The sequence below is a fragment of the Uloborus diversus genome, chromosome 7, assembly GCF_026930045.1.
Source record: "Uloborus diversus isolate 005 chromosome 7, Udiv.v.3.1, whole genome shotgun sequence".
Classification (NCBI taxonomy): Eukaryota; Metazoa; Arthropoda; class Arachnida; order Araneae; family Uloboridae; genus Uloborus; species Uloborus diversus.
In genome coordinates this window covers 67,748,900-67,766,298 of record NC_072737.1, presented here as the reverse complement: position 1 = coordinate 67,766,298, position 17,399 = coordinate 67,748,900, and the positions used below count along the sequence as shown (strand labels likewise).

At 35.0% G+C, this 17,399-nt stretch overlaps 1 protein-coding gene across 1 annotated transcript in view; it reads right to left on the bottom strand.

Moving 5' to 3' along the window:
- LOC129226722 (transmembrane protein 94-like) overlaps positions 1–17,399 on the bottom strand; it is an 89,900-nt gene that overhangs the window by 37,591 nt on the left and 34,910 nt on the right. Inside the window, exons 14-15 of the mRNA XM_054861351.1 lie at positions 15,950–16,052; positions 5,798–5,971 (exon numbers count right to left, since the gene is read on the bottom strand). Coding sequence (XP_054717326.1) covers positions 5,798–5,971; positions 15,950–16,052 — 277 coding nt within the window. The remainder of the gene's footprint in view (positions 1–5,797; positions 5,972–15,949; positions 16,053–17,399) is intronic.

Genomic DNA, 17,399 nt, shown 5'->3' with positions numbered 1-17,399 from the left:
TGCATAATGTGGCAAACTGGATAAATTCATAAAAATACAGTCAAAAGCAATGAGCATGGTAAATCTGAGAAAACTTAAAGAAATTAGAATTTTCAGTTTTATTTTGAACTTATTTACTGTAGAAACAATTATTTCAAAAGCCATAGCTTTCATGAAAAGTAAGATATCAGTGATTTTGTGAACTGAAAATTTTGCAAATTTCATATGAACAAAAAGTTGAAAAACTCCTACATGAAATAATTTTGAATGGCTTCAAAGAAGCTGGTATAAATATTGTTAGTGAATGAGCTTCATTCTGTTACTTAGAGGTATTATTGTTTTGTATTAGAGAAATAATTGTATAGTATTTAAGAAATACAGTATAACAACGATTTAACGATTGTCAAGGGCCTAAAAAAAGTTACGGTTAAATTAAGGATATTGTTAAATCAAGGAGCATATATATATTCAATGCAGTTAAATCCGGACCAGTGAAATGTATCACTAAATTGAGGAAATCATTAAACTGAAATTCACTGTAGTTGTATAGCATTCAAGAAATATTTATATACAGTCGAACCTCGTTATCACGACACCTTTGGGACTGTCAACAAAGTGTCGTCATAGCCGGAGCGACTTCATAACCGGAATAGTTTAAAAATTTGTAATTAAACATTGGTTAACATTAAAATTAGATTTAATAAAGAAATTAATAGCATCTATATATATATATATATATATATATATATATATATATATATATATATATATATATACATTTTAAATTAGGTGTAACTAATGTAAATTTAAAATATTGGTGGATATAACAATTTTTTTTTTTTTTAATCTTCACTTATTATTGTTATTTTTTGTGTAACTAAAAACTTTTCTAACTAAACTAACTTTTCAATAGCATTTTTAACACTCCTCCTTTCCACGAAAGTATCAGCAAGAAAGAAATCAATCCAAGACTTCACTTTTGTCCTCAATTTGATTTGGTTTTGACGTCTAAGTCCCACTTTTAGAAGGTGAAAAAACCCTTTTAAATTATTTTATCCACTTTAGAGTTGCGTTGTCCCTTTTCATTCTAATGAGGAGCTCTTATATATTTTTCTCTCATGGGAGAAGCTTGTAGTGACCACCTACAGCTTAAGGTAGCTATAGTCCTTCTCTTCTGTTGTTTCTCTCGTCCAGTATTATAATCCACCTGCTTTGAATTCCTTTCTATTGTCTCTCTTGTCAAAGTCTGAAATCTGTACCTTTCAGAACTTATCTACTCACCCCCCACCATTCTTGAGGTGTCATGCCTAGTCAAATATTTGCTCCAGTCCGAGCAGCTTAAAGTGTGTCGATGTAACCGGAAGTGCACCAAAAACTGTCGTAAAACCCAGAGCTACTTAACATTAAAATCATATGGCATAAGTTTGGGACTTTAAAAGTGAAGTGACATCCGGAGTGCCGTGAAATCCAGGTGTCGCGATATCGAGGTTTAACTGTAGTATTCGAGAAATAGTTGTAGTATTCAAGAACTATATCTATTTCAAAGAAATCTAAGAAGGTTCGTTTAACTTATAATATAGAAGTTTGGTAAGACCTCATTTGGAGTATGTTGCTCAGTTTTGGTCTCCTTATCTCAAGAAAGATATTTCTTTATTGTAAAGGGTTCAAATAAAGGCAACTAGGCTAGAAAGGGGACTTACAAATTTAGATTATGATATCAGACTTAAAAGTCCTAATATTTATAGCCAGGAGCAAAGGAGAGACAGAGGGGACACGATTCAGTTGTTTAAACTTATCAAAATGAAAGATGTTAATAGGTTAAATATTTGCTTGGAAAGCAGGACAAATTTTTGCATGAAAAGCAGGACAAAGACTCATTGTTTTAGCTACTTAAATCTCAGTCTAACCCATGGGCGGATTTATGGGGGGTCAGAGGGGGGCAATGCCAACCCAGTTTTGGGAGGACTTTATATAGTAACAACACATCTTCCAAAAATTTAAAAAAAAATCATTATTTTTTCGTTTTTGAATAGTTCAGAAGAGCATGGGTGGATTTATGGGGGGGGGGGGGGGGCAAAGGGGACAATGTCCCCCAGTTTTGGCAGGAGTTTATATAGTAACAACTTATCTTCCAAAATCTTATAACAAAAAAAATCATGATTTTTTCTTTTTTGAATAGGAAATTATAGTTTATTTTTTTCTTTTAAACTTAAAATAGCCGTTTCTTACAAAGTTTGAACAATACTGTACAGCTGTATAATCTACTACTCAATTTCAGAGACTGGAAAGTGCAAATTATTGATAGGTTCTAAAATCCCTGAAAAGAATTGGCGCAGTATAGCCTACGAGGGCTCTTGAGCCAAAAACCCAATCTAACCAACCAAACCTTGAAAATAATTAGACAAGTCTTTGAAACTCCTAAGCAAAGTGTGCTTCAATTTTATTTCTTATCAAGTGTATAAATTATGAATTGTTCAAATGGGTAGAATGTTACTCTCTTGATACCTATTCTCTAAATCTGTGGACCATTTCTTTTAAAGTATTAACTTGCATCACAAAGCTCTTTTAAAGCGTAAAACTTAAAAAAAATTATTTGCCTATTATTTCCAATTAACCCTTATAAGACTTCAAAATGCAGAATTTTATATCCATTTTAGATAATTTCCTCCGGGGGAGTAACTCCCGAGCCCGCCTAAAACTGGAGATATTCTATATCCCACTTAAAAGGGAGCACTGCGTCACTCTCTTAATACCAGCCCCCTCTCTTTTAAGGTCAATTTAAAAAGGACAGCATGATTACACACAGTAATGAAAACGACACATAAAAAAGTCAAGAATGGCCTTACGCATCATAGAAAACAGACAAAAACATGGGAGGGGGGAGGGCAATTAAAAATGTTGCTCCAAAAAAAAATCCTGCCCCCCCCCAGGAACTCAGTCCTAAATCCGCCTATAGTCTAACCTGGAAATTAGGAACAATTATTACTTTAGTAGGGATGTGGGCATTTGGAACAGCTTACTCAAAGAGGCTGTAATGAGTAAGGCAGCGTTTCCCAACCAATGGGGAGCGGCCCACTTGTGGGCCGCGAACAGCGTGTGACTGGGTCGTGGACACTGGTCGAGGATCAGGACCAAAATAAATCTTGGGGTCTCAACTTCCGTCCTTTGTGAAAATTCACTTTTTAAATGTATCATCACTCAAAAGCTAATAAGGAACTTGAAGATTGAAGATTTTTCATATTTCTTAGGAACTTTCCCCTACAATTGAAGATGAAATCTAATGAATCAGAAATTCCTTCAAAGAAAATTGCCAAAGAAACTAGCATCAGCTTCAAGCTAGAAATGCTCTTCCTTTCTTGAACTGGCATGATTAACCAGTGAATTGAGACACTTGAGGGGCTTTTCGATAACATACCTATTTGAATGAGACTTTTGATTGCAGTTTTTAAAAAAAGAAAATCACATAGAAATGCACTGAATGTTACGAGTTATTTGAGACAAAAACTATCTAGTTTCAATCCAGATATCAACTCTCTTGTGGAGGAAAAGCAGGGTCAAAAATCCCATGGAGCTTTAACTTTGATGCCTTGTTTTTGAGTTTTCTTACAGCTATGCCAGCTAAGTGAATACAATAAAGTTATTTTCTTTCTTAAAAAATATCTTGAAAAATTGTTTTTTACAGTATATCTATATCAGTGGTTTAGCATGAGGGGAGAAGAGGATTAACCTCTCCAGAACTCTTTTTTTTTTAAACTCACTTTCAATCCTAATATGGTATATTATTTACACATAAGAACAGTTATGAGCAGATGCTCCCCCCCCCCCCTGAAGGTAAATTATGGCTGTGTAAGTAATATATAGTAGTTAGTGGGCCTCAATGGTGTTTTCATAGAAATTGGTGGGCTGCACAGCTAAAAAGGTTGAGAACAGCTGGAGTAGGGGGATAAATAGCTTTAAGAGGGCCATTGATCTTCATTGGGGACTAATAAATTGATCCTAGCTGGTCCCAGAGCCTGTTGCTGGTCATAACATTTGTATTCGTATAAACAGTTGTATACTATTTAAGAAATGTTTGTACTTTTTATTTTTTAATGATATTTTGTTTATTTTTATACATTTTTTCTAAAAGTGACTTGAGTTTAAGTTAAGATAAATAAATCATTACATTTTGGATAAGTGAAAATTTTCTGGATTTTTTTATTATTAAACTTTGATTTAACCATACCCGAAATAACAATTTCCTCAATTTCACTGATCCAGATTTAGCTGCATTGAATGTATATGCTCCTCGATTTAACGATAACTTTTTCCAGTCCCATGACCCCTTTGGCAGAATTTTATTTTGCTTTCTGCGACAAATTTTCTAGACCTTATTTCTTTCTGCAAGAATGCTCTGTGAAGTGAAAAATGAACTAATGGACAAACTTAAGTGCAGTTCATTTCAAAAGTGAAAAATTTATTTAACGAATTTCAGTTCAGAACAGTTTGAAAAAAAAAAAAAAAACTAAAACATGCATGTGATTCGGAGAAAAAAAAATAAAGGGCACCCTCCCATAAAAAATTGATATATGCAATACACAAGATTACAAACAAAGTATCCCCCTCTCCCCAAAAGGAAAATAAATTTAATTAAAAAACACATTTTACTCAGAACAAATTTAATTCAACCCCCCCCAGAAGAAAATATGACTTTATTAAAAAACTAAAGCAAAAAAGATATCCCACCCAGAGATTGCCCCCCTCCCCCTAAGGGCAAGGGCGCACCCCCTTCAATATCGCGGAGACCCCCTCCCCAATGAAAAAATACCCCTCAAAACAACTCCCCCATTAAAATTTAATGTCTCAGTATGCACCATGACTCCCCCCCCCCGAGGTGGGGGGGGGGTCATGGTGCATGGCCCTCTCCCTCATGTGAAAAAAAGAATTTAAAACAAGTACTGAAGCAAACAAAAGTTCCCTTTCCATACGAAGAAAAAAGAATTTTAATTAGAATATGCATTCAGAAAAAAAATCTTAACTTCTCCAAAGAGAGAAGATTTTCATTCATGTAAGCACCCCTATTGCAAGTCGGCACAAGTCTTTCACACAAACATGTGCGTTGCCAGCCACTCTTCTTTGATCAACACAGGGTTGCTTTAAAATCGCTCCACATGGTGAGAAGTTCTGGTTAGAATTGGTTTTAATCCATACCATACCTCCCGATCTCCGATGTTGCAGACTAACACAGTCATCAATGATCGCTCGATTTGGCGCTCGGCAATTTTTTTTTTGTAAAATGACGCAATTATTTTTTGTGGGAAATCAACACTTTTCCTTAATTCTTAGTCCAGTAACATTTTTTTTACCGTGAAACAGCTATCCTTTGGTATTGTACTGCAGAATGATTTTATTGCTGACCTTTTTTCACCCACTATCCCTTTTTTCCCTCCTTAGTGCAAAATTTTTCTGCATAAACTCTTTCTCATTCTGCGACAACGTCGCAGTGTCGGCAGCTTTCTGCCACGGGGCCCATGACGATCGTTAAATTGAGTTTATACTGTGTTTGAAGTGAAAAAAAATGGCAAAGCTTAAATTAAAGCCTTGCAAAAATGAGAGCTTTTACAGTATTTGACAACTAGTAGTCTTTTTTTCTGAACAGCTATAGCAATTTAGGAAATACAGTCAATTTTAACATTTAATTCAAAGAAAGCTGGGCCCAGAGCCTGTAAGTTGCTGGTCGTCACTTTTGTATTTGTATAAACAATAATGATAATAAAAGAACCAAATAATATATATAAGAATTTATATAAATCTAACCTGAATTTAAAAATATATTTACCTAGGCGATGAAGTAGTGCTTTTCAAAGCAGAGAACAAATGATATCCTTCAGCAGGAAGCTCAATGTACATATCAGAAAAAATTCCATTAATTGATTTATTAAGTGGACTGTATGCATAACCCATACAATGAGCAGTTAAGCTTGATCTGTGATAAAAATCTAATATTCTTTTCCTAGAGAAAAAAAACAAGCTTCAGTTTAATAAAAATTAGTTCAAATTTTGAAATCTTGAATTCAAACTATTTTTTTCGCAATCACGAATCGTGATAGGACCCTACTCGTTGGGTTTTTTGCTTCTACTAATGGTCCCCATCGCAACCATAATTTGAATTCAAGACGTCAAAATTTAAATGAATGCCAGGGGCTGGATGCTGTGTGCAGGATACTGTTTTCGCGTAAAAAGGATTATGTAAAGTCCAGAAAGCAATTGAAAACAAATTTGATTCCGAGGCACATGGACGCCTGCATTATAAGCATAGAAAAATTAAAATGAAAGAACGTGGACGTCACTGAACGGTCAAGTAAAAATAATACAAAATTTGTACGCTCAAAATATAAAAAAAAAATCAGACTTGAATACCAATAAAAACAATGAAATTGTGTTGAACTGAATGGCACACCTTCCAGTTTTATTTCAACTTGAGATTTCCCCTTTTTAATTTCAATGTTGTTTTAATTCTAATAATTTTTATTTTGCATCTGTTAGCATCCAATCCCCAGCATTTTTAGCAGAGTTGTGTTTATGATGTTACAAGAGCATAATACAGGTTTAAACTGTAAGAAAACTGTTAAGGGTGCCTCTGGCACCTATGATCTAAAATTGTATAAAAGCTGTAAAGAATGTGTGTAAAGAACAAAAATACAATATAATAGAGTTTTGGAGTAAGCAAGGAAACATTTTAAATAATTACATTCCTCGTTTGTCGGGAACCGATGCAAGAAATCGTTTTACAGAGATATCTTTTACCATTATTGGCAATTTTAAATATCATTCAATAGATGACTCTCTAAATATCGCCAATGGTACTAAATTGAAACCAGGTTCAAAAAAAAAAAAAAGGTTTATCAAATTTGTTGCCAACTAGCTTGGGTAAACCAAAAGCTTGGGGATATCTGGCCAAGTGTTCACCAAATTATAACATGACCAAGGCTGCAGAGTTGGAAGGAAAACGGTCAACTCTGACTCCAGGATTTTGAAATGCTAGACTCCCACTCCAACTCCGGCTTTTTAATTTTTTTTTTAAATTTATTTTTTTAAATCACCCCCCAACTGGGAAGGGGGAAAAACTCCTAAATAGAGATTGGAATATTAATTCCTTTTTATGAAATTTCGGCGTTGTATTTTATTGTAAACCTAAGAAATTCAATTTGAAAATCAAATTATCCAATAGGTGAGATTTCTAAAGCGAGATTACTAAAAAGCCCCATTTAAAAAAAAATTGAAAAGGATTAATTTGCTCCCCTTTAATGTTTAACAAACAGATGCTGATCAAATCCCTGTGTTTTCAATTTCTGAAAGCACAGAGAAAAGTGAGAGAAAGAGTTTTGAGGGGAAAAAAACTTTTTTGCTAAGTTAAAAAACTTTTCTTGAGAGGGGGCGCCTCCACTCCTCCCGGTGACACTCATCTGGTGGGTGACACCTCAACTTAATTTCGGAGTTCATAAAAATTGAAATACTTTAATTCTGAAAAAAATCCCTAATACAAATTTTAAATTTTATCTTAAAAATTTCAACAAAAATATTGCAGTATATTGCGGAAAGAGGTTGGGTAGGGGAAAAGGGGGCACATGTGAACAATTTTTTCAATTCCGTATTTTTCATAACAATATTATCAATGCCTCAACGCAAAAAGGTTTCTGTGATTGAATAAACTTTTCTTTGTGTCATGGATTTTTTGAGGATTTTTTAAAAAATTATTTCTATGTTGTTGTTGTTGCTTGTCTCACTTGGCAGACAGAAACATCATACCAAGTCCATGAAGCCGTGCAAACAAAGTCCCTCCAAAACAGCAGAAGGGTCGGAATACAGCTGATTCAGGTCACAGCCGATGCAAGAGAAAATATGGGCGGGAGCAGCCTGAGTCAAATTGCATTTTGGGCACAAGGGGAAAACCTTAATACCAGCCACATGTCGCTGTGCTCGAGTATGTCCACTTCTCAGTCGGGCTAGGACGGTTTGTTGTTCTCTACTACTTGCCCGAAGTAAAGCAGCACCAGGGCGGGATACTTTGTACCATTCATGAATGTGGGGCTGTCTCCAAGAGGAACTGATGCTTTGCTTAACACGGGTTGCAATTTCTGAAAAAGAAAGGCATCCGTTATGGGGAGAGATCTCTTGGCTCCCCTGACGAGCCAGCCCATCAGCAATCTCATTTCCAAATACATCAACATGTGACAGTATCCATTGAAAAGTAATGGTGAGACGTTTACTCAAGTGTTTTAGATGTTGGATTATGTTCAGAGTCGTTTTGTCACCTTGTTTCCACCATTCAGACAGATGCTGAATAAAGCTTCGGCTATCACTCAAGATCCAAATATCAGTACTGACACTCTCTGTGACGCAATAATTCAGAGCCTCTCAATAGCTAGAAGTTCGGCCCGGAAGACGGAGCAAAAATCGGGGGTTTTAATAAAAATCTTAATGCCGTTTCCTTCTCTGATATAAACACCACTACCGGAGATAGCGCCGTCACCCCTGCTACCGTCAGTATATATTTGCAATGCATCACATGGGATTTGGTGAATAACCTCCAAAGCAAGTTGTCTAAGATACTCCGGGTGTTGGGAGCTCTTGTTGGTGTACGAGCACAAGTGAGGTTTGAAGAAAACTCGTTCATGTAATGATGGGGCAGCATCCAGACCAGAAGTCAGTGAAACATATTCAACTTCATTAAAAAGGAAACCCTCGCTTTCAGCAAAGCTAAGTGGACTCTGTCTCTTAAGGCGTTGATTATTCTTCCAGTTTCGTACATAACTGGAGGTCCTGTTCTGGTCACCATAACTAACAAGCTTAGCAAAGTATTTAGCCAGGAGATATCTGCTTCGGAGTCCTAGAGGTTGCAGGTCAGCCTCATACAGAACAATATCCTTAGGGCAACTATTTCGGAGGCCAGTGATGATTCTTGCAGCAGAGAGCTGAACCCTTTCCAGTTTTTCAAGGTTACTGACAGCGGCAGCCCGATATACCTGAAACCCATATTCCAAAACAGGACGAATGAGCGCAGTATAAGTATTTCGAAGTGTCTGAGCATCCGCTCCCCAGGTCCTGCCAGAGATATATTTTAAAATTTTCAGTCTCTGTTTGCCTCTTAGGACCAAGTTATTTATATGTGCATGACTGAGAATTTTCTGATCAAGGATATAACCCAAATATTTCGGGTGCTTTTCGCATTTCAGCCGTTTTCCCAGCAGAAAAACGTCAGGCTATTATAAAAATGTCTATTTGTGGTAAACATACTTGCAACAGACTTAGAAGGATTGAATATAATTTTGTGCTCTATAGCAAACTTCTCGAGTTCAACGAGAGAAGAGTTGATGTCCTCTTGAGCAGTAGTTATACTTCCGCTGGTGCTCCAGATAATTATATCACCAGCATACAGTCCTGTACATTTCTTAGTATTATCCCCAATCTCGATTCCGGTTATAAATAAGGAGAACAGGGTGGGGCTGAGTACAGATCCTTGTGGTATACCTTGACTTAGTCTGAATTTGCTTGAAATGATGTCTCTAACTTTCACGCGTATATATCTAGCTCTTAGGAAATCAGCCAGCCAAGGCAGCATCTTCCCACTTATATTGAAAATAGTATGAAGTTTGCAAATAAGCTTGTTCTTAAAGACCCTATCAAAGGCCTTGGATAGATCCAGAAAGGCAGCAATTGTATGATTGGTGGGACTCAAGTTATGAGCATCCCTGATATTCTGGCCAAAAAATAAGACCTGATCCATTGTGCAATGACCTTTACGAAACCCGTACTGCTCAGAGGGAATAAAATTACCATGAGCAAGATAATTGGCAAGAGTCTATGTAAGACAATCCACTCCATGAGTTTGCAAGAAATACTAGTAAGTGCGATTGGTCTATAACTATTAGGATCATTGGCTGGTTTATCTAGTTTTCTTATAGGAATGATGAGAGCATCTTTCCAATCCCGAGGGAGTCGTCCAGAGTTCCAGGAGGTGTTAAAAATATCAAGTAGTAAGTCTTTACCTAGCTGACTTAGGTTGGCCACCATTTGTCCATGTACTCCGTCCATGCCAGGTGATTTGCTAAAATCCATTTCTTGGAAAGAAATTTCAAACTCTTTCACTGTAAAATCCTTGATAAAAACAGTATTACCACTGGGATTACAGCGGCATCTGTGAATAAAAGCTCTAGCAGATTTTGCAATCAATTTGTCTTCTGTGTTAAAAGAGAGTCTACTCTCGCTCTGATAATGTTCTCCTAATAAATTTGCCGCCTCCTTATCGCTGCACAAAGAACCATCAGGATGCTTGAAAGTGTTTGAGCAATCCTCTTGGGGCTGTAATCTGTCGATGCTCTTTGCCAATTTCCAAAGTTTTGTACTAGGAGTACGTGAGTCCAGTTCTTCACAAATGTTAGTCCAGCGCTCTCTCCTTATTTCTGAATACATCTGCTTAATCTTTGCATTAATCAAGTTTAAATCAGACCTAGTGTTAATTGATGAAGAGGACATGAGTTCTTTTTGAAGTGCATTTCTCTGATGTAAAAGAGGCAGAAGAGCCTCACTGTTATGGATAAAATTAGGCTTATATTTTTTCCTATTGCCTCTTGGGATAGCCACTTTAGCGGCTCTAATCACCGATTCCTTGAAGTGCTTCCATTTGCTGTCCAGATTACCAGAGGTCTCACATTCGGACAGAAAAGTATCTAGTGAGGATTTAAATGACTCCCAATTAGCTTTTTTGGAGTTCCAAAACGCTTTATTGCAATTAGGGGTTTTATGAGAATGTCTCTAAAAGTACTGGTGAGTGATCACTTCCTACTGAATTCAGCACAGTCCAGCTGCAAGCTGAAAGGATGTCTGGACTGGTAAATGTTACATCTAAAGCATCATTTCTATCATAGCTATAGGAGCTGTATGTTGGTGTCCCATCGTTCAGCACACAAAAGGCATGGTCATCCAGCAGGTTTGAAAGTTCATTTCCTCGGTCATTAGCGTCAGAGCTCCCCCATAGTGGGTGTTTTGCATTTAAATCCCCTAAAATGATGGAACAATCCGTGAACATAGGAGTCAAGGCGTCTGAAGAAAGTCCACGATTACTAGGAGGTTGGTTGGTATTGTAGATGTTAATGCACTTGTTATTCCATTTAACTTTAATGGCTTGAGCTTCCAGTTCAGAGTCTTGAGAAGGCGTTAATTCAATACTATCGTAACTAATATTTTGAATAAGAAACATCAACCCGCCACCTCCTTTTCTAGGTCTATCTTTACGAAGAATACTATAGCCACTTAATTTGAGGTTATAGTTAGGCTTTAATTTTATCTCTTGTATTGCAATAATTTGTGCCTGATGTTGATCTGCCAAATCTAGCAGTTGTTCCAATCCAGTTCTAGTGGCAGCTGTACATAGTCCATTAATGTTACACACTGCAATATTCTCAAAAAGCTCCCGCCAGAAGACGAAAATGTAGACTGTAGCTTACTTTTCGGACGGAGGCCTCTACTAACACTCCGAACGCGTCCCTTTTTATCCTGCGCGACGGACGAGGCAGTATTAACAAATTGTTCATTACGACTAGTCATGGTGAAGGGGGAAGTTGCAGCTTCAGGAGGTAAATACCTTGAGGCACCTTTAGGTTGAAGTCTGACTTTGCCTCATGCCTGCAGATTTTAGCTGAGCATAATGGAGTGGCCATCACGCCTTGGGTGACCCTACCAGGAGTATACACTCCCGACGTTCTTCACCCACTCCGCCCAGGGCCACCCCCTCGTCACATTGAGACAGCCTGCTAGGACTTTCAGGGGGAATTATTTCTATCAGGGGTCTGTCCAGGATTTTTCACAGGGTCCGTTTTTTTGTGAAAAATCAAATAATTTTGTGAAAAATGAATTAATTTTGTGAAAAATCAAAAAAATTCGCAAAAAAAAATTTTCATTTGTTAAAACGAAATTTTAGGATTTAGAGATGGCACAAACTGCATCAATTAAACTTAAAGTTGAGTGTTTTCCTCTTCAATGTCGAGAAAATCATTCTGGAGTGTTTTTCTGATATTTGGCGGGGGGGGGGGGGGGGGGCATCGCTCTCTCAAGTTCAAGTATCAATATTTATCTACCATTCTACATTATGTTAAATTATACTAGAAATATTTCTGTACAGTATTTAAAACAATTGCAACAAAAAAATAAATAAATAAAATAAAATTCGGAATAGGGTTCAGCATTTAACTTTTTGATCCAAGAGACTCTTATAAAGCACAGAGTTTCGTTTAAAACTTATAAATTCCGTGATTTTAACAAAAATAAAAAGATATTTTAATTGTTTACCTCTTAACAAAGCGTAATAATCATCAGAAATTCGAAAAATCGGATTCCCATAGCGGATGCAAAGAGATTGCAATTCTCAAAGTGAAGGCATCAAAAGTATAAAAACGGCTTGAAAAAGAAATATTTTTGATAAAATTATTTTAAAATTGCGTTTTAGAGTCCTATGATAAACATTTCATTAATATCTGTGGACACAGTTAACGCAAAAAAAAAAAAAAAAAAATAAATAAATAAAATAAACCATCTATTCAGCATTTTAATTTTTGACTCATAACAGAAAGTGGAATTTTGCTTTAAAAACTTGAAATGAGAGTTCTAACAGAAATAAAGAGACTTTTCATTTATTTGCATCCTAATAAAGCGAAGTTAGCTTGAAAAAAGAACAAAATATGATTTGCATATCGGATGTTAAAAGATTGCATTTTTCAAAATGTAGACATCTAAAGAAAAAAAACGGCAATTAAAAGAGTTTATTTAAAGTTAATCATCCTTGTTAGCATCGAAAAATCAAAACCCATAATTTTCTCCCAAAATAACAATTAAACATCGCACCGCACCACACCGTAAAACGCAAATATTGACAAGATGGTAAAATGATGAGAATATTTTCTAATCAAGTCATTATAAAGGTTCAACCCCAGACGCTAAGTGGTGATAATTTTGAAGTTGGTAACCCTATCTGAAGCGATCATATTTTTCCCCACCCTTACTATCCCTTTGCAGTTTTAAGTTCATTTCGCAGATATATATTATTATTGTTTATTAAATCATAAGAGGAGAAAAGTGCTTACCAATGCCTTTTCAGAAAAGTTTACAACAACACCGCTGCTAATTAGCTGTGATAAAACAAACAACCATTATATTTATTTGGCAGTAGCGAATATTTATCACTTGCAAGAGCATCGCAAGAGTGTCGATTTTTTTTTTTTTTTCAAAATTAGCCGATTTTGTATAAGCGGATCCCTCTAATTTGACTTTTAAAAAAATCCAAAAATTATCGGTTTATACACAGAAATATGCGTTATTTTGTTTTCAGATTTGCTCTTTCAATAAACAATTTGTGAAAGATCCGATCTTGTTTATCAGAATTTTGTGAAGGGTCCGTTTTGTTTGATCCGGATTTTGTGAAAGGTCCGTTTTGTTTGATCGGGATTTTGTGAAAGGTCCGTTTTGGTTGATCGGATTTTTGTGAAGGGTCCGTTAACGGACCCAAATATCCTCTGGCCAGACCCCTGTCTATACTTTATGGTACTTTTGAGAAACGTCTTCAGTTGTTCACATGTGCCCCTATAAAGGGGCACATGTGAACAGGCATGGGGCACATATGAATACGGGTAAAAAATGCAGGAGAAGCATAACATTTTAAAGGAAAATTCTTCAATATGAAATATATACTTAAATAACAAATACGTTGAAGGGTTTGTAACCTTTACATCGTCAGTTTCAACTGTACAGTAATTATTCCACTAAGAAAATATTTTTTCTGTTTATATAACTGCTCACTGTCCAATTCTAAAGCCTTGTAGCCTGTTGTGATCACTGAATAGACTATAAATAACTAAAATGACTACATAATACAAAGAACTTTTTATTATGTATGGGTTATTCTATATATTTTGCTTTTAAGCTTCATACAATGTTTGGAAATGTATTTTAAAATGATTTTGATTTTCAGTTTTTAATTAAATGAAAATATTTTGTGTCTTTTTATTTCCTGTAAGTATTATATGACACTAAATTATTGATTTAATTAAAAATTAAATGAATTAATTAATTTAGTAAAAAAAAATTAAAAATAATAAACATAAATAAATAAATATTTAAAAATATTAATAAAAATTAACAATGAATTTACAAACTAAGAATAGGAAAATAATAATTATAAATATTTACACATTTTTTAACACTTATAATAGCCAGCAATAATAATAATAATATCAAGAAGAGCAGCTATGAGAACTGTTCGATTGTGCCCCTAGTTGTTGTGTTCACAAGTGCCCCATCATCTACTTTAGAGCTAACTTGCCAAAATAAAGAATTTTTAATTTAGTAAAAAAAATTAAACATTGTCATAAATTTACTTGAATGTTCATACAATTGTTCGTAATACTTAGGTTTAGCATTGCAGTTAGTTTTAAAAATGTTTTTACGAGAAGAAAACAGTGAAAATTTTTTTTCAACACCTGCTAAAACAGATAAGTTGCCACCACAGACACATAAAATAGTTTATTGCTCTAAATGTTTGTCCAAGAGGTACAACTGGAATTGTCCTTATTTGAGAATTTTTCCAGATTTTTTGCTTGAAGTGATCTTAATAAAATACACCATGTTCATAGGTGCATCGTGTTCACATGAGTCCCCTTTTCCCATACATGTACGTCTTGAGCAAATTTTACACAAAATGCAGTGGTATACAGCTTTGTACAAATAGCTTTAACTATACCTACATTTCTTGGCTCAATTTTTAATTTTAATTTTTTTATTGGCAGCTTCAGAATTAACCTTTATATAAAGATTTTTGGATTAACTACAATTATTGAGTGTTGTAAGCAATAAATCATGTAGTATTAATTTCATTTCATGCTTTTCAGTGTTAACCAAGCTTTCTTAGATAAAGTTTTTAAAATTAAAAAAAAAAAATATATATTTTATCGGATTTTTTGGATTTGCACTTTCGTGCCACAACTCTTTTGAATTTACCAAGCACCCTGAGAAGTTTCCTGACTTGCTTAAGTGATACATACATTCCTTTTATTATTTTACAACAGAGATCGAGGTAAAAAATATATTATTATTTTTATTTAAAAGTGATTATTTAGAAAATATTAGGCAACAAAACTGTTTGGTGACAGTTGCTATTAGTTAAATAAAGTTACAAAATAAGCAAACTAGGAGAAGGCGTAGGTAGCTGTTACAGAAAGTTCGATAAACAATCAAGCCAGCTGGTTGACACAATGAGTTATTTTCTTGTTAGTTGGTATTTATGTCCGTAATCAAATTAATTGTTAGTCAATTTTTTTAAAAATGCAAGGAGAGTCAGTGAAAATTAAAGAAAAAAAACCTGGAGTCGGCATATTTTCGAGCGACTCCGACTCCTTTACCCCGAAATCAGTCCGACTCCAACTCTTCGACTCTGACTCCACAGCCCTGAACATGACTTGAGTTTGCATTGAATTAACAGATTTTCCCCAAAAAAGTGTAATAGACCTCTTTTGGAACATTTGAATGCAACCAAAAGGGGAGGTGTACAACTAGACTCCACTCAAGAGTCTACATATACTAAAGTCCACTTTCTACGGCATACCATTTTTTGAGTTATGCGAGATACATATGCAGATGCATGCATACAGACATCGCAAGAAAACATGTGGTAATTAACTTGGGGGGGTCGTCAAAATTAATATTTCAGGTGACCATGTATTTTTAGGTACATAGGCACATGTGGTCGGGTTACAAAAACAACTCAACATTCATTCAGGGGTGAGCGAAATGAAATTTTAGGCCGATTTTTGAGTAATATTGTTTTTACGACTACAGTACTTCTTTCAATATGCAAAAGAAAGTAAAAAAGAGAGTGCAGTTAAAAGTGAATGTCAATATCATGTTCTTATTCACACAGTGCAATAAATTAATTAAATCTAACCTGTCAGAATCAGTAAGAATGCAAATGTCATCTCCATCCCAATACTCATTGCAGGCATCGAGAACAAGATCAGCTGTTCCTTGTGAAAATAACTGATAGCTGCCTAAACACAAAATTTTTCTTTAGTGAAAAGTAGGAAACAAATTTATTGAATTAGACAAATGCGTTTTTTTTTCTTTTCATAGTTATTAGCCAAAATAATAATAATAATTTATTAATAAATTTCACCAGTTATGAAAATGTAAATATAATTTTCAAGTTATTCGAAAACTAAATATTAAAATTACTCAAATGAACATTCCATACAATGGATTGCAAAAAAGGGGGGGGGGATAATTAACAACAATTTTCATAACTCGAACTCCCCAGTACCAGGAAACCCTGGACTGGCACCAACACCCTTGTGCTATTTTAGTAGTATTCTATTTACTACACACAGCTGGCGTAGGACTTCAGGTTCTAAAATTGTTTCAGATACTATGTTTATTCCAGTTTCTTGTGACGAAAGACGTTTCATGATTAGAGGTTGGCTAATATTGGTTAAAACCAAACCGAAGAGTAGCGTCGTATTCAATTAACCTGAATTTTAATTTTGGTACCTTAAATCTTAAGCATTCGAATTTCTTGATCTTTGTTTCTTCTTTTCATGAAAAATTAATTACTTTTGAAAATTTTCATACGTGAAATTTTGGCAGCGGGAGGTTTCGCAGTTAAAAAAAATCAACGGAATTTAACCGTGCAACTTAATTTGCGCTACATGTAAATATGGAATTTATGAAATTTGTGTAGAAAATTTCTTTTGTAGTAAGTGAGCTTAAAAATATTTGTTTCGTTAAAAAATACCTTTTGTGTAACAATTACTGTATTTTCCTGCATATTATCCGCAGACGGCCTATAATCCGCAGGTCCTAAAATCAGTCTGAAGAAAAAAAAGCTTTGTATAATCCGCGGATAATACTACAATGTAAAAAGATAAAGTTTGAATTTAACATACCATTTGAGCAACTAAACTAAAAACGTGAAAAAGTAATTACTTTGAAGGCATAGTCAAAATTAATCTGAAATATAATCTAAAATATTATAATTTCTTCTTGAAATCTTGATTATAGCACGCTAATTACTTGAAAAACAAAGTCAAGACAAAGGAGCAAACAATCTAATCTTGTGCAAATGGCTACCTATTCCACTGTAATCTTGTTTATTTTACATAACCTGAATCGCCAGGAGGAACGCTCAAGCAACGTAAAATAACCAACATACAGGCAGGCAGCAAAGAAGAACATGCATGCTTTGTAAAATAAACAACATTCAGTCGGCGTACGGTCTCGATCAGTGAATTCTACTGTAAAAATATTGAGGTTCAATGCATTGGTGTTAAGGGGGAAAAAAGTCACAGATAATCCGCGGCTGCGTATATTCCACACCTCATAAACTCTGCCTTTTTTAACAG